The sequence below is a fragment of the Tachypleus tridentatus genome, chromosome 12 (assembly GCF_004210375.1).
Source record: "Tachypleus tridentatus isolate NWPU-2018 chromosome 12, ASM421037v1, whole genome shotgun sequence".
In the NCBI taxonomy this organism is placed as follows: Eukaryota; Metazoa; Arthropoda; class Merostomata; order Xiphosura; family Limulidae; genus Tachypleus; species Tachypleus tridentatus.
Window position 1 is genome coordinate 10,552,577 of NC_134836.1, and position 23,695 is coordinate 10,576,271.

A 23,695-nucleotide genomic window follows, 5' to 3' on the forward strand; every position below is an offset into this window, starting at 1 on the left:
CTCCATGTATCTTAAGTATATACAGTTGAGAAAATGTAAATGCTACCTTACAAAGAAAACAATATATTTTCTTCACATTAACTCACCATTTGTAGACAAAAATTCTTCACTAATTACTGATCCACTTGGTCCAGCCACAGCAGAACCATTCTCTTCACACGTAACATTCTCACTTGCTTGAGGTGACAGAGGCTCCTCTTTAACTCCTAAAATAAAACTTTTATGTACCTAAAGGTTTATTTTAATCACCAAGTATCTTACAGATTTCTATCAGTAACATCAAATCTAACTATTACTAGTTTTTGAAATTGAACACTTGTAGGCCTAGAAATAGAAAGACTCAGATTTTCAGTAATTATGACAAAACCTTTCAAACAAAATTACACACATTTTTAATCAATACAATAAACAGAAATTGGAATTCCAGCATGCCTCAGTCAAGAACTGTCATTTATTTACTTTTCCCACAGAAGTTATTATTTTACCATAAATAAAATGTATTTCTGATAGGTACTTCTCCCCTTTCACAAGATTAGATATTCTCTGTTACTGCTGCCCTCTGTCTGCAAACTTTTTAATTTCCCTTCTGCACCCCTCTTTTGGAAATAAATTATTCCAATGTGTTTCTTGTGCAAATGATCATGCATCACCTATCCACCAATAAAAGCATAGTACTCTCATGTGAAACATGAGACTCCCTCTATGTGAATCTACTGAATTATCACTTTGAAGTCTGGAAGACGACAAAAGCACCAGAAGTGAACAGGAAGGGTGGAAAGTATTTATTGGAAATACACTTTCAGTATAAGAAGATTATAACTTCCAATATGGTACTTTTTCCTTCCACTCACAAGATTGACTAGATTTCCACATTGATTAGGAGGAGGGACCAGTGTAAGAGAAGAGCAGATGTACCCCCCAAAAACATGAGGTATACCTCCATAGATGAGAAGATTAGGAAAGGAGAACTGCACTACTTTTGATCCAGATATATTATACTCTTTGCTCAGTTGGAAAAATATAAGAAATCCTGGTAAAAAAGAAGAGGATGACATCAAGGTAGGAGAGAATGTGGTAGGAAAGTGATCCTTCCTTCAGACAGATACAGTAATTCAATCCCATAATAACTAAGTGGTAAATGAGGATGGGTCCCATTGTGTAGAGTGGCCAGGGTGTGGCAAACCATTCTTGGTAAGTCAACTATGTTTAAAATCTCCTTGCAGGGTACCAACATCTGTGTGAGAGAAGGATGAGGATCATACTGTCTTCACTTCAAACCCAAGAACTGGGGAATTGAGAACCATTCTATATCCTGCGTAAGACACAGCTGAGTTATTGATCCAGGAATTTGACATCTGTTATCAAAACAAAGGCTATCTAATGCAGTCAAGACCTGTAACTGTGAAACAGGTCGGGATGACCATCCAAAATGCAACAACATCCACATACAAAGGAAAACAAGGAAAAATCAAAGATAGATCCTGTAACAGTTTTACATAACTCTTCTGTCGCCTGTTACAAAGAAAGAGAAACTGAGAGAGGAAGACAGACAACCCAAAACGTGTGAGGATTTATGTTGATTGGTTTACTCAAAACCCAAAAAATGTTCACAGAGTACCAACACCAATACAAAGGATGAGGACTCCCAATTGAAGAGGTGAACTGAATTTTGATGTCTCACTCCATGGCACATTTAGTCATAAAGCTGAAAATATTACATCTACACCATCAGGACTCTACTACCCTATTCTGAAGTGAATGGTTAGAGCCATCTTATATGGATCCCAACCACAGCAGGGTGCCTTAACAGTGAACTGGTAAGTGGTAAAGATTCTTATACTCCACTTGAAGGAGAGTGAAAATGCACTAAAGAACCTAGGGGAATGTTGACACCTGAGACAATGCAGTGGGTGATTATCAAACCTTATTTTGAAAAGCAGTTCCTCCCAATTTATCCAGTTCAGATATGGTAGGAATGGGCAGCTATACCCTATTGTTTTATCCATGAATTTCATGGATGGTGCAGACCAGGATGGATCACTTTATGAAGCAAATATCGAGGTCATTCACCTACATGTGATATTGTGAAACACTCCATCTAAAACATTAGCATGCACAACCATGCAAAAGAAAGCACAAGTCAACATAGCACACAATACAGATTTAGAGTTAAAGAATACCTGATTATTCACCACTCACCACAGAGTAGGATCCAAGTAATGAAGGTTTGAAGAATGGGTCCCTGAAAAAAAAAAGTATTAATAAAGAATTTCCCAGTGTCACAGTATAAAGATTAATGCCATCACTGAACAACTCCATCTTACTGTTGCAAATGGGCTTTATGTCGATGACTTTTACATCTCATGTCAGTCGTCGAACATGAGGTATATTGAGACGCAGCTACAAACTGCCCTCAGTCTGTTACTAAAGTGAACCACAGCAAACAGTTTTAACTTCTCTCTCTCTAAAACCATTTGCATGCACTTTTGCTGCCAACTGGGTATTTACCCCAATCCCAAACTCTGTATTGGTGAAGTTGTGCTACCTGTGGTCCCTGAAACAAAGTTCTTGGGGCTTATCTTTGACCATAAGTTGACCTTTATACCACACATCAAATGTACAAGAGCAATGAACATCCTCTGTGTCTTCTCTTCCACTACTTGGGGAGTGAATTGATTTTCTGTGCTAAAGATATATTGTGTTCTTACTTGATCAAAACTAGAATATGGGTCACTGGTCTGTGGCTCTGCCAGGACCTCGGCCTTGAAGATGCTGAACCCTATTCATTATCACGGACTCTGGCTCTACATAAGGGCTTTCCACAATTCCCCAGTCCAGTGTTTGTACACAGTCTCATGAACCTCCTCTACACCTCTGCCATTTGCAACTGTTTTTACTGTATGCTTCGAAACTTCAATCCTTACTGCAGCATCCCACCTAGGGTTGTATTTTCCTTCCTAGGTGGGCCATACTTTTTCAGAACAGATAATCTTCCATTGTTCCTTTTGACTCTTGTATCAATGCGCAGTTAAATGAATTGGGTTTGTCCTTGGATAACATTGCTGTTTCTTCTGGTCAGCCCATTCCACCATGGCTAATTACAATCCATAAATGTTACCTTTCTTTAAGTTTTCTGAGAAAAGCAGATGCTCCCGATTGGAAGTACCATCTGTTATTTGATGAACGTCTTTCAAACCATCCTTGTTTTCAGGTTATCAGGACCATTATCCCATATCTTTCATCTCTCCTGTTACTGCAGGATGTTTCTCTCACTCATCCTGAAGGTCGAAAGAGTTTTCGCTCCTCTACAAATTTTCTCAACTCAAACCAGCCATTTTTACATATATATTTTTCTCACTCATCCTTGTCATGTTACTCTGTTCCTTCCAATTCTTTGACTGCTTCAGTGAACTGCCCTTCTGGATTGGGATATTATTGTGATCTTTCATTCCTCTACTTAGCATCCATTCAAACCCGTTTTCTCGTGTTCTATATTTTACCTGTTCCTTATGCATATTTCTCTTTCCTTTGGCCTTTGGGCATCAAAGGCTTGACTTGTTCGCCATCAGTATTGCACATACACTTTGTGACCAAGTCTGTCTTTCTACATTTTGTTCCTTTCTCCTTCAAACCTCAGTGGCTCTTGAGGTTAACTCCTCCTTATATCCAATAACTGAAATCTGACACCTCATCTTTTCACTTGCTTCTCATTCTCATCCTTGTCAACTTTTGGAGGAAATCCTATGATTGGATCTGTGGACCAACCCTAACATATTCATCTTTTATTTTTTGCATGATATCATGGTTTCAGCTTCTTCAGGTTTTCACATTCCATTTATGACTATATTTCAGATTTTAGTGTGACTGTGACACTGGGAAATTCTTTATTAATAAGGCATCAGGAAAAACATTCTCCTGCCAGATCCAGTTAGAAACAACCAGAAGAATAGCAAAAGAAGCAGGAGATAGATGGCACAGCATTTTATAGTGTACATCATCAGGTCCAACAGATGTACTGTCAGACCAATGAAGGGCCAGTTTGAGTGCCACCAGTATAAAAGGACAATTATAGTCACAGAAACAATCGGCTTGAAAGGAAAGAGGTGACTGCTCTGTCCAAGTCTTGATGGCTAAGAAGATGGAGGAAGAAGCAGAAGTGCTAGACACCTGATAAAAGCTTTCACTGAGAGTATCAGTGATGCCCAGAGCATCATTGAAAGAGTGACAGAATTATACTGCCCACTGACTTTCTGAATTTTGTCCTGTATGACTTTAGAAGTAGTTGTAGAAGAGATGCTGGTTGTAAACTTAATCCAAGATTCCTTTTGGCTTTGATGTTTTACCTGTCAAGCACGTACACAGACCCACAGAGAAGTAATGAAGTTTGAAAGTGTGGGATACCCACAAAAGGTATCCCAGGCCTGTTTTTGAGACTTTCGTGGAAAATGTGTCAAGGTTTTAGGAATACACTGAACAGCTGCCTGGATAATACAGTCAGTCACTGCTGCCATGCAGTTGTCTATCGATGGCTTACAGAGGATGGAAGGATCAAGTTCCATGACAGCAGTGAAAGAGGACCAGTTGGCTTGGTCCACCTTCCACCCGGGGCATGCAGACTGGGTGACATCGACCACAGCCAGTCTCTCTCAAAATAATAGGAAAGTGATTTCTGCCCTGTGGGTTACTGTCAACCCTCCATGAAAAATGAGAGAACAGTGAAGGGGAGCAGACTGAGAGATCAACAGCAGTAAAACACTGATTAGGTGCAAGAAAACAAGTATAAGAACCAGTATTGAAGAAAGAAAGGTTGTGATCTGAGAGCATACGTTCTGTGGAGCAACCCATTCGTATCAATATCAGCACCTCCCCAGAAAGGATTATGTCCATTAAAGTTTCCCAGGATTACAAAGGGAGATGGCAACTGTTCAACGAGAGCAGATAGGTAGAGAGAAGAAACAGTAATGGTATGACCAAAGGAAACACAGATGGCTACTGCCTTCAAGGGTATGTCATGTGGCAAAGACAGGGTGGGCACATTCATCCATCACAGAACCTATCATTTCTGAACAAAGAAACTGCCAAATGGTGACTGCATCAACAGGTTTCAAACATTTCCTGTAAGGAAAGACACAGGATGGCAAGAATCAGTCAGTACTTTGATGTCACTTAGCTTAGAACATAAACCTCAACAGATCCACTGTATCAAAGTGGCCACTTTTACTTATGTATAGACAAATTGGGTGGGGAGCCCTTCTGTTTTTGATCACGTCTTTTTCTTTATTTGAGGAGGTTTATTGACCTCCATGGATCCTGCCTTGGGTTGATTGGGCAGATCTCTTTTATTGAAAGAAGATTACAGTGACTGAGGGCATGAATGAATGATTGTTCTGCATCTCAGGACTGGAGAAGAAGATTGACCTGAGGAAACACCTGTAACTGGAACCAAAGTGAGTAAATCCAGGAATCTGCTGGATGGAATGGTAGGGACAGAGATGGATGTTGACATCAATTCATCAACTTTCTTAACCATGGAGGGCAAAAGACTATTCACATGGTTTGAGAATGATTCTTTCAGATTCACAGAGAGATCCATCTGCAATCACACTGTAGTAGTGGAACAAAGTGCAGCAGCATATGTCTGAGATGAAGGTGAGCCTCAGGGTAAGTGATGTGAATCATTTTCAAATACTGTACCTCTTTTTCTTCCACCCACATAGGGCATGAACAAAAGTAAGATGGATGAAAGCCACTACAGTTAAGGCAATGAGGGTCTATTTCGCATTCATAAGAATCGTGATCCTTGTCATTCTAATGAGCACAAGCCAAGGAACTATGACATGATGTCTTTGAGTGACCAAACCACTAACACTGAAAACATCTGAGAGGGCTCAGAATATATGGTCATACCTTGCAATTAAGATAGTCTGCCTTGATGTTGTCAGGTGGGCATGGTGATGTAAATATCAAAACGAGGACACTGGTTAGCATCATAACTCCACATTTGCTAGTGGAGATATGCCTCACTGCAGAAACTCCTTGGGTGGAGAAACCAGCAAGAATCTCCAATTTGGGGATGTTCTTCAAATCCCTCTCAACAATAACAAATTCTCATTACAAATTCAAAGTATGATGGGGCATAAACTGAATAGGTATATCCCCAATTGCCTTTGAATGCAATAAGAGTTCAGTGTGTTTAGACGTGAATGTTTCCACCAACATTTCGCCAGAGCAGAGCTTTCTGACTGGCTTTGGAAAGCCAGCAAGTCTCTTTAATCCCTTCTGAATAAAAAAAGGGAGATATTTACCCTAAAGGTTTGTCTGAAAGAGAATGTAGTGTAAGAAAATTAGGTACAGGTGTCACAGATGTTGAAGATTGCTGCTCAGAATCTTTAAAACATGGTCATTTATCTATGGACTTTTTTCACTTCTTTAAGTTTCTATTTAGGGGATTCATAATAAAAAATGAATGTTTCAGTACCCATTGACCTCACCCACCATGGAGGCCTAAGAGGGGATGCACCTCAATGCCAAACAAGAACACTGCAGCAATGCCAGGGTTTTGTGAGCACTATACCCAAACACCAGCATCAGATAAAATGTCCATAACACCTGCTGAGAACATCCAATATTGATATTTGGTTGACCCCAGCCCAAGTGGACCAGCTGATTGGTCCTAGGGGACCACCCCAAGGCTGCCCCTCTACAGGAATTCAATGCCAAAGTGGTGTATTAGGGTTGGACCCCTCAACCACCAGGATCTTCGCCTCCCTTTCTTGGGTCACCACACACGGCAAACACATGGGTGGATATTTAGATCCCAGAGGAAGTAAACTGAAAGAACAGAATTTTCCCTTGGAGGTCGCCTCACCACATACAGAAATCCACACCAAGTGGGGTAGAATTGTTGTGGTATACATTAATCACTAATAAATGTTTTTTCATTAGCCAATTTTAATTCACATTCACTATTTAAAGCCACAGTATGTAAAACCTAGATGTACAATGTAACTTATGCCTTGTCAATACAATAAATCTTGTACTTGTAGTATTTGTCTGAAAAAAACCCCAATAATGTCAGTATTATTATTATTACTACACATTATGACAGATAAAAATAACTGCATTAAAATTTACAATTCTACTGATTTAAATATTTCAGTCTGTTGTGAAGAAAGATCCTGGTGTTGAGGATAGGCCTACCAATTTGTCAAGGTTGCCAGTACCAGCTATGGACAAGTCAGTAAATGATAATGAGTGAGTATGAACAGCAAAGTAAAGTGCAGTGGAGAGTCTCTGCTTGGAGACCTGCACAAAGTAAAAGTGGTATCTGCAAATATAAAGTCTGGACATGAACAGACTGAAGATAAAATTACATTCTAAAAAGTGATCAGCATATTCTTGTACACAAAAATCTGCTTGAGTCCAAATACTTTCATTTATCAAAATTTGAAAATTGGTATCTATGTATTCCAGGAACATTTGTACTTATTAAAAAATTTAAATCTAAAGATATGTCATTAAAGTGTAAGAGTTGACCTTTGGGGTGTTGCAGCTCAGTCATATCCTTGGAGTACAGACATCTCATTTCTATCATGTTAACTACTATAAATAGGTGTTACATATAAGTGATTACCGAATTAGCATGTTCTGTGGGTCAGTTTGTGATTTATGTTTTTCTGATTAAAAATATAAATGAAGCTCTTATGAAACATGAAAAACTGAGCACACACTTCAAACTAGCATCATATGAAAAAGCCTTATCCACATACTTTACACCGTCTATGAACTCAACATGAAACCCAAAATGTTTCCATACAGGACATTTAAAGTTATTAGGTGTTTCTAGATCCCAGGAAGTTTGACAGTGTGACCACCTAGTCATATTTAGATAGTGAAATGCACATGCTCCATCAATTCCATGTAAAAAAAAGCAACTGCACTCTGAGCAATATATTCACTAACATTCATATAACAGAGGGCAGCACCACAGGAGAATTTGCTGCAGTGAAGTAAAACTTGCTGTTTGTTCAATTTGCTACTCTGTTGTCAGCCAGTTCTTTTCTACAAGCTGATCTGAAAAAAAACTACAAAAATGTATTGTGTACTGATCCATGGCAAAAATTCCCTCAATATAACCATATTTTGGTGTATTATAACAGACCTATCCAGTACTTTATTCATTCTACAATAACAGCACCATCTAGATTCCTTCTCATGTAGATGCAAGTCACTGCAATAAGAGTACCATCTAGTCCTTGAACCATAAATTACTGCTCACACAACTGTTTTCACTTTATAAGAGCACCATCTCTTTCCCATAGAACCATGGTCTACTGCTCACACTTTATTCACAATACAATAACGGTATCATATAGTCACCTTTCTGTTACTGCTCAGACAATTTTATTCACTCTCCACTAACAGAAGTAGTTTATAATCTGCTCTATCCAATGCTATTTAAACTTTGCCTATAATTATTTCTAAAGCTGAACTCCATTAGTAATTGATCAAACCACACATTGTGACATCGTAAAAAAGAAGGTATGAAGTTTCTTAATATTAAAACCTCAAACAGATGGAAAATCCTAACAGAAACATTCTCAAGGGATGACAGTTTCTTAGCAATCACACCCATGCTTTGAGGTAAGCAAAAAATGTATAAAAAATAAAAATAATTAAAAGTTAGAACAGTGTTAACATTTTTCTTTACAAATTACACAAAATAAAAGACAATGTATCAATTCTAAAATTCAGGGTTAAAAATATTTTTATTATGATTAGCAGGTGCAACTTGTAACAAGCCAGTTGTGTTATGGTTACATAAAAAATAACTTTATTTTGCTTGCAACTTACACACAATAAAGATAAAATATTTATTTCTGAATACAAATCAATTGGAATTAGTGGACTTAAACAATTATTTAATTACTTCCAAACTATAACTTACTTTGTGAAACATCCTCATTATCAGGTACAGCAGGGAGACAAGAAGTAACACTTATGGGTATGTTTTCCTCAGAATGTTTTTGAAGCTACAAAAGCAAGATGATGAAAAATCAGTAACTTAATGATACACTTACTTTAAAATTACATATATACTCCCCTTGCCGAACACGGTAATTTTTATATATGTAAAAACGGCTTGTTTGGGTTGAGAAAATATTTTACGTAAAGGAGCGAACAATGACGACCATGAACATGATAATTTCTATATATGTAAAAACGGCTCGTTTGGGTTGAGAAAATATTTTACGTAAAGGAGCAAACAATGATGACCGAAGAAGGTCGAAACGTTGTTCGCTCCTCTACGTAAAATATTTTCTCAACCAAAACGAGCTGTTGTTACATATATATTTTTCTCTACAAGTGGGTTTTCTCAACATCACTGATGGTAATTTCTGTTCTAATACTTTATACCATCTTTTATAGCTTAAATCTATGCTGTAACTATACAAGATTCACTTTTCACTAGGTTCTGATTAATTATTTCAAAAGATATTAGAGCTACTGAAGTCTCAAAGTCTGGCTTATTTAATTACAACTGTTAGATGGTTAGGTTAGAACTTTGATACTGATACTTTGAAACCAAATATGTAAAGTACTGTCCTACTAGAATAACAAATTGACATGCTTAAAAAAAACTTCTGCAACATCCACAGACAGATACTTCCCAGATAATTCCCACACCGAATGTAGAGAATAAAGCCCAATCCAGCCATAATCAGCCACTGCTTCACAAGTGAAGCTCTTATAAAAATCAGTATTAAGTATATATCATACTCCCATACCATTCATGAGGAAAAGACTTCACAGTTGCCACAGAAGGTTATGGTGTTGTACTCCTGTTTTTGTATCCCTTGGAGCCTTTTACATGTCAAGTAAGTGCACTACCAACTAAGACAAATGGTTTAGACACTAAATAAAGCTAGTGGGGAATTCTGACCCCTCCCACACATACAAAAATAAACAAGGCTTATTTTCAGTGTACTGAACAAATTTTGACATTAATCTCAACAAAGAACAAGAAATTTACTAAGAAGATTTTCACAATCCTACCCAGTGAATGTTTTTTACAACTCTCTAAAGTTCACACTTTGACAGTACTAGTCTATAATAAGCTTGTGCATCTAAATTTGTACTTAACAGAGCTTGATTCAACAAGGTCACTTCTTACATACCATGCTTCAAGGCAATTTGTACTCACAGAGTATGCTTCAATAAGACCATTTATACTTGCAAAGCATGCTTCAGTAAAGCAATTTTTACTAACAGAGAATGAATACTTCAGTAAGTCTATCTGTAATCACAGATTATGTTTTGACAAGAATATTTGTACTCAGAGCATATTTCAGTAAGGCTGTCTATAACAGTACTTAACCCTTTAAAAATCTATGGTTCAAACATACACAATCTTGTAATTAACACTTATATGTTTAAAAACATAATTAAACAAGTATAAAGAAAAATAATATTGATAAATTAAAAAGCTATGCACAAACGACTACTGAACTTGAAAAAAAGGAATGAAACAAGGTAAGGATAGAAATGGAAATATTACTTATCATATCACAGACTAAGCTATAAAGACTATACATGGTAAATAAAATCCCTAGATCACTGGCTCCTCGACTCCATCAAAAACTTGGTGTATGAACAGAATCTAAGCTTTCATCATTATACACACTCTACAGGGTGTTCGGAAAGTCACTGTGCAGTTTTGTAATCATATTTTATTCACTCTATTTCAAGCCAGCAACTGATAGCAGTGTTTAGAAACAAAATATAAAGGATCCAGGCCTGTATTGATGCCAATGGGGGTCACTTTCAACATTGTTTATAATTCTCATTCATATTTACCTCCTGTATTCTATATTGAAACATGTCTGTTAATAAATATAAGTGCACAGTGACTTTCCTAACACCCTGTATAATTAACTTTAGAATAATACTTTTATAACTATTTACAATAAAGTAACATTTCACAATTGGAAACTCTGGTTCTATCTGCTTTGCCAGTGAGTAAGCAGAGGTAAGAGCATTTCTGAATGATTAATTTATATTAATTTTTGTAAATTTCAAATTAGCATTTTATAAAACCAAAAAAAGTATCAATTCACTACACTAATACAAACACTAACTTACCTGGCTTTCTAACAAAAGCTATCTCATTTCTGTTCTGAACAATGCCTTAATCAACAAGCTTCCCTTTTCCAGATAAAGTGCAAAATTCTTCTCACAAGCAATTGCCAGTTTTATATAGTTCAAAATGTGCTCTTTCTACTTATTATAAATAAAAGAATGGAGTAGTTGATAGAACTACCTTCATAGGTTTTTAAAATATATTAATATCTCAGCAAAACAAAAAGGCATGATTTCTTATTTTACTGCTTGCAAACAGCTGAAATTTGAATTCCTAATTCACTAGCCAATACCGACATCATATGGTAGGTGTAATACAACATAAAGCACCCTTCAGAAGGCATCTGAAGAGAGTCCCACTTGTGTGACATCTTTATGAAGAGGAACAAGCTCATGGGAGGCCACTGGAATACCTAAAAGTGAAGGAATCACTCTGTGGAGAAAACTCTGTCAAGACAAGATAACTGATCCATGGCAAGTACCCAAGAGATGACAAGCCAGAAGATGAATCTACTGAGTGTGGACCCAGAAGGCTCAATGTGCAAAAACTAAAGCACAACCAGATGCCCCTTGTAAGATGATGTAAAAGACAATGACCATATTATCAGAATGAATCATAACAATTTTGGTCATCAAAATATAATAAGAAATTAACCAAAGCATGACAAACAACCAGCAGTTCCAGAAGATTGCTCATAAATCCAAATATGCCTCCCAGTTTCACAGAGATGCATTTATGAAAAGGTGCAAATCAGGTTGGGGAGGTTCAAGAGGAACCCCAATCATAGTATTGTCCCTATCTAGCTGCTAGGCAAAATCTATCCAAAGGGATGGAGGAAAGGATACAGGGAAATATGAGAGATGCCTGATGAAGTCCCAGTGATCATGTAATACCCAACAAAAAGTCCTCACATGAACACTACTATGTGGAATAAAAGCCTCCAAGGAATATCACATCCATGAAAGAGATAGAACCTCTCTTGCAGAAAGAGGACAAGAACAAGCTTTCTGAACCAGGCTCCACAGAACACAATCAAAAGGAGAAAAACTGTGTCCAACTTGGATAAGAGTTGAAAAAGATCCTGAGATGAACAAAGTATTTGAGATGAGGAAGGAACAGTTTTCTTCACTTTGATGAACCATCCCACTAAAGCAGCTTCCCTCAAAAGAAGCTGCATATAGAGGGAAGAAATTGAGTCTTGAGTTAAAAGTATGTAGTTGTCTATGTAATGATGGAATCAGAGATGATGAGGAAAACAGGCATGTCAATGTGAACAAAGTGAGGGAATTAGCATCAACCTAATAACCCTCAGGGAACAGTGAATAGCCTGTGACAAAAGTCAATGAAGAGGTGACAAAGAATCAATTAGTGATAAAAGGAATTGTGAGAACTGTGCCTCAGAAAAATGCACAGGTGTACTGGGGTCTGAAACCTGAAGAAAGATGAGCAAATCCAATTTCTGATAATCAAAGAACAGTTTTGCTGATTGGTGAGATTCAGAAGTGCATAGGGAATGAAGCATTTTCATCCCAGAATGGCAAAATATTCAGCATGGATCCTAATATCAGGTAAAAGGATAAAAAACAAAATATTTGGTAGGTGTTTCAATTAAGAGGAAAGGTGTAGGATCATATGGCTTAAAAGACAGAGAAAAAACATAACACACCTGTATCACTAACTCTTGGAAAGAAGTAGGTCGAGGCATTTTGGCAGGCCCTACATGACAAAGGGAGGAAGAAGAAAAAGGCTGTCCAAATTCCATTCATCCAGATCTATCCCCACCAAGGCAGGGTGAGAACTGGCTGAGGTTCAGAAGAATCATCAGCCAGCATAAAGGATGCCAACTTCTGGTAGATGAGAGCCAAATATGTGTTCATCAATAAGGTAGAACCTATAGTCACTGTAACAAGTTGTTGTTCAGTGGTATTGTTAGCAGCTAAAGAGATTGAAACTTGAAACTGCAAATTCATCTTGTGAAAATGAGTGAAATGTATAGTTCATGGTAAACAAACTAATTCAAACAAAGGTTTGAGACTAAGTCCATAAAATTAACCTGAATGAATGACAGGAACTTGAAGTTCAAAGTTCAAATTTTGAAGAGCAGTAAACAATACACTCAAACTCAAGAGTGTCAAATGAAGAAGTGAAGAATAAGTTCTACTGCATACAGTGAGTTATCTGTGTTAGGAGGGTTTGTTGCACTCCTATCAGTGGAAAGTTGTCATATGGTATATTGTAGCTGTACCACATGGAAAACACATAAAAGTAGGTGGCAATATCAAGGCTAGTGATTACTGGAACTTGCACAAACAGAAAACAGTAATACTGAGAAAAGCTATTATGTGAGAGAAGGAAAGTTACTGTACCAGAAGTAATAACATCCTTTGACCTATCCATAGCAAAAGAGGTTAAAGTTGGTCAGAACACCATGGCAGTAGCTAAAACTCTGGAAGCTTCTTACAATAGTGTCCAGCTGCCCAATTATTGCTAATGCAATGCTCAGAGTATGAAACATAAAAGTTGACAATCAAAATTTACCATAATCAATAACCTAATGGTAAGTTTTGTTAGAAAACTCAATTTCAATACCCATATTAACACAATGATAACCAAAGGTGTTAAGACACTGCAAGCTCATCATCTATTTATACTTTACCAAATTATTATCTACCCCATCCAGGATGATAAATTATCAATAGTTAGTGCTACTCAGCTGGACAAGATTGAAAAGATATAAAACATCTATTTATGACTGATCATGGAACATAATTCTTCACCTCATCAAGAACCTATAATATCATACAAGTCTCAGCAGCATCATAAAACATCAACAGCTAACATTTTTCATTAACACCTTGCAACATAGAAAACATACATTCCATAACTGGGTGCTACTACCTTTTTTAATTGGACCTTCCAGCTCTCAAATGACCATAAAGGCATCAACAATAGGAATCTTGAGAGACAATCACAGATCGACAGATACTACACAGCCACCACTGAGACAATTTGTTACAACCATACCTCAGATACTTCTATGTGGAATAAACATTTGTAGAAATCAACTTAAGCAAAATAAAACATGAGGATTAGTAAGAGGAAGATGAATAGCAGAATCCAAGGTATCCATTGCAAGGTTCCACTGTTCAATAAGAGCCCAATGAGGCAAATATGAGTCCTGCTAAGAGATATGACAGGTGCCACGGACAACCCCCCCCCCCCCAAAGCTATAGAACCTTGCCATGAGGGAGTAAAGGAGTAGATAGGATGGAGCCTGAGAGAAGGTATAACTCAACTGGATGAGGAGTGAAGAAAACATCCACATGTACAATGTATAAGGGAGGACACAAAGGAAAGACCTCTCAAAAGTGATCAACCATCCTACCCTTACAACTTAACAAAGGAATTGATAAGTAGAACTGGTTGACTCCCTTTAGGAAAAGGCAAGAAAAAAAAATAATTGTCTGAGTACATGTGAAAGTGGGCATGAATATGCCAAGCAAGGGAGCAAACATACCACAAAAACAGACAGCATAACAGCAAGACTGAAGAACAGGGACCTAAAAGATATACCATTACACAACAGGCACATATTTGGGTAAGAGGAGAATGACTGCCTTGACCAAGGATCCCAAGGAAAAGCCAAATAACACCATGAAAAACAACAAACAATGGGATGTACAATGGGAAACTGTGACAGACAAGGCTGGAAAAAGTAAGGTCATGAAATAAAACTTGAAGCCACATCCAAAGAACCTTGAATCTCTCACAAGGAAAGGCAGAGCCCTGTTGGACAGAAACCACCCCCAACAACAAACACGTAGTAATCATGTCATACTCAAAATGTGATAAAAACAAGGCCACAAGAATGACTCATACATACAGAACTAAGTTACAGGTTCATGAGAATGTAGCATCCCAACTCACAAAAGACCAAATGAAAAGTGAACCATGTGTATAGGATCATAGTTAAAGACAACATGCAGCTGACACTTGAAGGCAAGAGTGGAAAATGTCTCCAGAAATCCCATAGGGTTCTCACAAAATATCTCAAATAGGAGAGAAAGTCCAATACTGAAATCAAGTCAGAGGTAAGATCAATATAATAATTTTTGGACCCATCCTCCCACATATGTAAACTAAACCCACAAATGATGGTCCAAAATGTGAGAGCCCACCAAAAAATCACAAAGGCAGACCAACATGAAGCCCATGGAAGACAGGCATATCAATGCCATCACCAAACAGTATGTCAAAAGCACATTGTAAACCCAAAAATGGAATGGTGAAACAAAAAAAAAGCAGAAATAAAATAACACATACATGAGATATAAGCTTCGAGAAAACCAATGAGGGCTGAACAGAATCCTTAAAAAGGTGTGGGAAGGCACAACAACATCTGAGGTGGGTAGGAGATACCTGTAAAAGGTTTGAAAAGTACATGAAGAATAAGGACACAAACAGGAGACAATGTTTCATCTCCTCGTGAACAAAGGCCATGAAAACCTCCAATGTGTCACTTGCACCTGTGTCCAAAAGTGTGGGAATAGACAAGTAATATACACTCAAAGTAGTAACAGTGACATCAGAATTCATGCATGATACAAAACCAGCAAAAAAATGTACAGCAAACAGATAAATCAAATGCTCTCAAAATGAAATGAAATGAAACAAAGTTGAACTAAATTAATGTAATAATTGTGCTAAAAAAAAACTCTGCACTTCAGAACTCCAAAATGAGAAGTTATAGTTTGGTAGTTACATACAGAGTGAGTCACATGCATCATGTTATACTAATGCTCTCCTATTGGTGAAGAAAGGAATTATGATGATTTAAATCAGACTTGTTGGAACGTTTGATTCCAACAGTGGTGGTGGTGGTGGGGGGGGATTAAGGCTTGTGACACGTGCTAAAACGTCTGCTAATAGATGGCAGCACAAAACAAGAAAAGCTAATCTTGTAAGTAAAGAGAGAGTGCCATATTGGAATTTTTTGTGTTTCAAATATATTTTATTCATTATTTTTAAAAAAAAAAAATCATTGTAGTAGAAAACACAGATGAAAAAAAGACATTTTTCAGTGAAGTAGACAAAGTGCACATATATCAGCTATCACGTTGTTCAAAAAATATTGGCTAATTTTTATAGCAAAATTTTAGTCACTCACAGGGATAAGAAACCCTTCTTTTTTGAGATTTCATATATACCATTGGAAAATTAAACCTTTCTTTTATTCATTAGTACTTTTATTACTTTCTAAAACTTTACTTCCAATATTTCAGACTTTTAATTAATGATGGAAAAAAAGGTTGCATGTCATTTTCTCTATGAATTCAAAGTTCATCATAATGCATTACAAACAGTATCAACCAAGTATGGAGCAAAGGAGCTACCTCTGAATGTACAGTACAGTGTCGGTTTCAAAAATTTTGTAATGGAGATGCGAATCTTAAACATAAGGAGGACTATTGAAAATGTTAATGGAAAGAAACCCATGCCTAACTGTTGGAGAAATGGCACAAGAACTGGATGTTGGCATTTCCACAGTTTTGGACCATTTTGAGGAAATTGGAAAAGTGAAAAAGCTCAACAACTGGGTTCCACATGATCTTAATGAAAATCAGAAAAATTGCAATTTTGAACTGTGCTATGTGCTCATTTTTCAGAACAGAAATGACCCATTTTTCGATCAAATTGTCACCTGCAATGAAAATGGATCTTTTATGATTACAGAAATTGATCTCCACAATGGCTCCAAAACACTTCCCATAGCTAAAGTTGCACAAACAGAAGATTATGGTCACTGTATGGTGGTTTGTCATTGGTATTAGCCATTACAGCTTGCTCAACCAGGTTGAATATCACTGTGGAGGTTTACTGTCAAGAATTGGAAGAAATGCACAGAAAGTTATGAGAAAAAATGCCAGCATTAGTCACCTAAAGAGGACCAATCTTGCTTCATGATAATGCTTGGACACATGCTTCTCAAATGACACACCAGAATCTCAATAAATTGGGCTACAAAACATTGCCTCATTCTCCTTGCTTCCTAGACCTGTTGCTCACCAACTACTGCTTTTTGAAGCACTTGGACAACTTTTTAGAGGACAAAAGATTCAACAATAGAGAAGCAGCAGAGAATAGCTTTAAAGAATTTTTTCGTTCTTGGATTTGTTCACCAGAAGCCTATCAAGCAGATTTACAAGTTAAACATGGTTCAAACAGAAATAAAATAATTAAATATAAACAAATGTAAACTGTTATAAACCTCAGGATAAATAACTGTAATGTTTTGAAAGAAAAATGGTTAAGTTAGATTTTTTTTACCTTGTAAAAAAAAAAAGACCCTACCACACATAGTTTCTTTTTTGAACTTCGCATAAAGCAACATTAATTAAAGCTATATGCACTAGCCTTCCCTATTTTAGCAGTGTAAGATTACAGGGAAGGCAGCTTGTCAACACCACCAACTCTGGGCAACTCTTACCAAGGAATAGTGGAATTAACCGCACATAGTAATGCCCTCACGGATGAAAAGGCAAGCATGTTTGGTGTGATGGGTTCAAACCCACAACCCTCAAATTAAGAATTGAGCACAACCACTTGGCCATCCTAGATCCTTTAATTGTATTAGGGTAGAAAATAAAGATTTTATTTTTTATTAAGGAAATTCTTGAGCTTACGTAAATGAAATATGAAAATTAAACGAAACAGTTTAAACCTTCACAAAACTAGTAAGTCTGAACGTGGTAAATCTGATTTTGTATGTAAAATTACTTACAGTATGTACTAAAGAATAAACAAATGAAAAGTTGTAAATATGTAGTTTCATGCTAACACAATGGTCGGGAGGTTAGTGCAAATGATCAGGCTCATACACAGGCAAACACTAGTTTAAAAATTTATGTCTATGAAATGTGGATTTCTACACTGGTGAGAACACATACCAATATTTCCAATGTATGATTGCATGACATTATACAGTTCAGAAAATTATTCAAATGCAACTAAGTCATAAATGAAAAACTAGTAACAGTACCAAAAATAATTCTCACAAAAGAAAATATTTCAATTAAACAGACCAAGGCTTGCAGGTATAATTACTAATAATATAAAACTGTTGCCATTTTTATTGCAATTACTATAGCAAACAATCCACTCTTGAAGCTTACTGATCTACTTAAACTGTGACCAAAACTAACTTATATAGTTATTAACATTACAAACTATTGCTATTTGTAACTAGTTTACTGTAATCACAATAGCAAACAACCTATTCTTGAAGTTTACTGATCCAGTTAAACAAACAAAAGTTTGCATCTGTAGTTACTAGTGTCATAAAATAGTTGCCATTTCGACTAATATTATAATAGCAGACAATCCACTGTTGAAGCTTAGTGATCCACTCAGAAAGAAACCATGGTAACCATATTTATTAGTGTTACAAAACTGTTGCTATTCATCATTATTTCACAGCAGTTACAATAGCAAACTGTCCCTTCTTGATGTTTACTGATGTGATTAACCCTTTTGCAGTGGGTCAAAAATTAAAGGCCATGTCATTGTGTTTGTTGACTTGCATTGAAAATTTTATTGAACTACTATTTTATGCATTTATATCAATAAGTCTGGAATCAAATTTTAGATTATAATTTGAAGTTTAATATCATATACGAGTTAATTTTTTCATTTAAAAGTAAATATTAAAAGAAGACACCTAAATACAGATTTTAGTGAGTCGCATGGTATGTTGAATGCAACACTTTAAAATTAGATGTTTGTGAAGTCAAAATACTAAGTTATACTTTTGTTCAAATTAGAAACTCAAATTGCTAATACTGAGAAGCTATAATATAAAATAAGAACCTCATACCTTTTTAGTTTGCTAAGATATGGCTTATGTACTGAATCAATCATAGTAGCCCTGTTCAACTCTCTCCATTTTTTTTAAATGGTCCCTTATATATGCTTACTTCAAAATAGGACATGTGAATAACTAATCAACAGTTTAGAATGTCTCCAAAGCAGTTTCCCCACTCTTTTGATCCAAGATTTCAATGAAGTAGGTTGTGTTTTTAATCTGCTCAAAGTTTCATATTTTATGAAATCTAAACAAATTTTAATTAGTAAGTCTGATATATTATGGTGAAATTCTATGGTATCAGTGTACTTGTTTATCATTCTTTTTGGTTATTCAATTGTGTATATATATATAAAACCTAAAAAAACCTTTGATATATTCCACGTGCAAAATTTTAAAAGGCTTAGCACCCTATGTCTAAAAACAACCAAGTACAAAAGTCATAGTGAGAAGACATAATTGTCTGCTTTACTTCTTGATTCATTGTTCTATATTTTAAGAAAAATAAGTTTAATATTTTATTTCTAAATAACAATAATCTATATACATATATATAATGTATAATAATTGAAATGTGACTCAATATTACAAAACACTAGTCCACTAAAACATAGCCACGACAGAGAAGACTAATGGTCAGTTTTATAATACTGGATAGGTGACCTGAGTGCATGTGGAACCTTGTCAGTGCAGTTATGTAATGTTAGGTAGGCATGATTGGAAGGTCAATATGATAAAAAATAATATATATATGCATTCATATACAACATTATGAGATTTAAGCGACTCAAACAAAACATCTGTAATTTCATTTCATAATATTTAGTCATGCTAACATGAAAAATACAATTTATATTTATTTCCTAATTTTTTAAAATGGTTAAGTGAAGACCACACACAGTGTAGAAAATAAAATCTTAACTAAAAACAAACATTTAATATGTATTTAAGAGATTTTAGAGATTATGCAAATAATATTTGAGATTTTTGGGACGAAGAATAGTTTTGTTAATCATAACATGAAATCACTTCACATTTTAAATGTATTTAAGAGGTTTTGAGATTATGCAAATATCTGAGATTTTCATGACAAAAGATATTTTGTTAATCACAACATAAAATCACTTTGCACTCAGACAAGTAACATAAGACTATTTTTACAAACAAATTTTTAGCAAAAATATTTCATTAAAACACCCAAATTTTTTTTGCATATAGAAAGCTTGTAATCTTTACTAAAAGCCTACCAAATTTGGTGAATATACACATGCTATATCAAAACATATACTTAATGTGCACAAGTATGTAGACAAACTTGTGTATATTATACCATTACTAAGGGGTTAAACAGAGACAAAAGTTGGGAACTGTAGCCACTATTATCATAAAACCTGACATTTTTACTGATTTTACAACAGCAAAAAGTCTATTCTTGAGGTTTACTGATCCAGTCTAACAAAGATCAAGGTTTATGACTTTGGTTATAAAGTTGTTATTTTTAACTCTTTTCTGTAATTACAATAGCATTACAATCCATTCTTGAAGCTTAGTAATCCAGTTAAAGAAACCAAGGTTGACTATTGTAATTACAAGTCTAATAACATTCACTGCTTTCTGATACTGTCAGTTGATCTCGAGTTACATGTGTAGACCAAACACTGATTAATGCAAAAGTTGAGATATGAGAAATATATCAGAAAATTTGGAATCAGTCACTTTTATATCGGGAATAAAAATTTTCTATACTATTAAGTAAATTATTTACTTAACAGTGTGGGTATATACACTGGATAACATGTTTCATTATCCAACACTGGACATGAAGTTCCAACTCTTGACGATGCATGTGTGGATTTCCAAAACTGTAACTAAAGCTGTTAGAATTCACTTTGTTAGAATTGTATTTTAAAAAATACCTGCATTTAAGCATTACTATAAATATTTGTTCACAATTTCATGAAACCTCTGTTTTCCTATAAGAATTTAACAATACTCATGATTCTTTTTTTTCTATTTACAACTGCACCAAATTGTGTTTTTATTATTTAAAACTATATTGCTTCAATTTTCCTACAGCTTCACTAGATTATAAGTTTAAAACAGTAACAAATGTATAGAATGCCTGATTCAACAAAAACACCTTTTATAAGAAAACATAAAGGGGTAGAATGAATATCTTAATCTTTAGGTGTATTTAGGAGGTGTCACAGTCAATTCATTAATAAAATAACGATGTTGTAGGAGTTCAAATTTTGGTGTGCACCCTATCTCACTGAATTTCAGAACAATTTTAATACTAAACACAGTCCTATTTTGAAATGGCTTAAATGTTTCACAAAATATTACCCAAGATGTGAGAAAGGAAAAACTGTATTACTTCAGGCATTTTGTACTATTTTACTGTAGTGCCAGCCTATTAAATATCATACGTAACTTTTGATACTCACATTCTGTTGTCCATGAGACACAAGCCAATCCCCTTCAGGTGGTGAAAGGAGTTGTGTTGAAGATATAGTAACAGGAATAGGACTAGCAACAACAGTAGAAGTAGCAGTAGTAGCAACAACAGGAGTACTGTTACCTGATCTGGTAACAGGGGAGTTAGTGTAAATTGGAGCAATAATAATGGGAGTTGCAACACTGACTGTGGTGCAAGCAGCACCCAATATAACTGGATTACTGTTTGCCAACGCAAACCCTGTGTGATTAAAGTTGCTACCAGCACCCACCATACTACTTGCAGAGAAGGCAGGACTTGTTACAATGCCACTGGTGGAAATAAAGCTAACTTCACAGGTAGGCTCTGTAACAGACACAGAAAAGCTAGTAGTGGCACAACTAACAGTATTATGAACAGGATACATACTTTCTTTTGGAATAAAATGAGTCAATTCTAGTCGTGAGTTTTTACCAAGCTGCAAGCTTCTGTCAGATGTTGCCAAGTCCGAGACACCAACCATTTCCTCTCCTGTAGAATGACGCTTTCGACGACCACGTCTCTTTTTAAGAGGTTGAGACAAGGTTTGGTTTTTACCATTCACATCTGAAGATGTAATCTGATGTAACACAGGGTTGACTGTACTTTCCTGGTTTTTGTTACTGAATGATAGTTGAAAATTACTTCTCACCTCAGTCAGCCCTTTCACTTTCAAAAGATCAGCAGTTTGCAGGAAATTTTGCAATTCATCTTTAGGAAGATGAATTTCTCCACGATACATAAAGTCCACAACAGCTTTGAGTTCAGTAAACTTCACATCCTTCATCACAATAACTGGATGTCTGCAAGGATTCTCTTCAAATATCCCTTTAAAAAATGGGCTACAAGCTGACAGTAGCATTTTATGAGCCTTAATATTCATGCCTTCACACACTAGTGTCACATCAACAAACTGTTCTTGGGACATAAGCTGCTCAAAAACTGACAAAACATTGCTATGATGACTGTGACACTTAAAATGGAAATCTTGGCTTCCCATGGCAAGGATCCTGAAAAAATAAATACTTATAGTAATTTGCATAAGAATAATGTTTGAGTACATTTTTCTGCAGGATAACACAAATTCATTGAACAAAAATCAACTTAAGCTAAGTAACATGATTATAAATTATTACTATGGAAAGAGCAGCATTTTTTCTTGATTTCCCCTTGTGCAGCTGCTAATGAAATGTGGAATTCCTCAAAACTGGTAGAAGTCATTGACAAATTGACAGGTTAGAATTCACATTTCTTTCTTGCTCAAAATTCATAATTAAGGTGATAAGAAAATTACAGTATAATATCACATAATAACATTTTATGATGTAATTATAAGAGCAGAAAATAATGACTTTAATTTTAGAGTTGTGATACAAATGCATAAATAATAAATTTGTTTATCAAATGATGCCTAAGGACACATGTCAGTTCCTGCAATAAAAAAATTCAATGAGACTTCAAAAAAACTCTCACAGTACAACTAATACAAAAAAAAGACAAACTATATCTAAAGTAAAAAGATCCTAAATTTACTTATACTGAAGTACTAGTGTCCACCAAGGAAGAGTTGGTTTGGTCTAACACCTGCTTCTTGTTGACTGTAACATTCTTGCAAACTTTTAGCCATTTTTCTCGTAAACTATTAAAAACACCAAACTCTTTTCTTAAAGTTTCTATTTCTCACACCTATGTGGGAGATCCATTCATCATGTTTTTATATATAAAAACATAAAATGAAACTTACAAAGAGCAGTGTCAACCATCAATATTTCAGCACTCCTCTACAGCTGATTAAATCATTAAAAACAAATTAAAATTATCTCTTCATATACATGTACTTATCCAATCAAATAGTTAAATATTTATTCACACTAACAGTACACATTACCTACATAAACAACATGCAAAATATTCCAAACACATTTCATGTTGAAAAGTTCTCTTTAATTTGAACAGTTTTTTTATTGAAAAACCTCATTTTTCTACACTTTCCTAACAAACTGTACATCCTTGTAAACTTAACATTTTTTGGTTATTAATAACAGGATCTAAACTTTCAGCTATGAGGAAAATACAAAAGCAATATTCTATCCCATTATTCAAATCAAAGCACATGTGGTGGTGGTTGTTACTGGCTAGCTACCTCTCCCCATTCAAAAGGTGAGCTATAATGTCTCTGATCCAGCGATTCTGCCCATATTCACATGAAGTGTCATTC

General features: G+C 35.5%; 1 protein-coding gene across 5 annotated transcripts in view; it reads right to left on the minus strand.

Annotated features, from left to right (window-relative positions):
- The window catches only part of LOC143234312 (uncharacterized), a 71,645-nt gene that overhangs the window by 41,262 nt on the left and 6,688 nt on the right, over nt 1–23,695 (minus strand). For all 5 annotated transcript variants that reach the window (XR_013018602.1, XM_076471580.1, XM_076471579.1 and 2 more), the window contains exons 2-4: nt 21,449–22,487; nt 8,948–9,032; nt 87–206 (exon numbers count right to left, since the gene is read on the minus strand). Coding sequence is in view for 4 of the 5 variants with exons in the window: in XM_076471580.1 (XP_076327695.1) it covers nt 87–206; nt 8,948–9,032; nt 21,449–22,487 (1,244 nt within the window). In the remaining variant the exon portion in view is untranslated. The remainder of the gene's footprint in view (nt 1–86; nt 207–8,947; nt 9,033–21,448; nt 22,488–23,695) is intronic.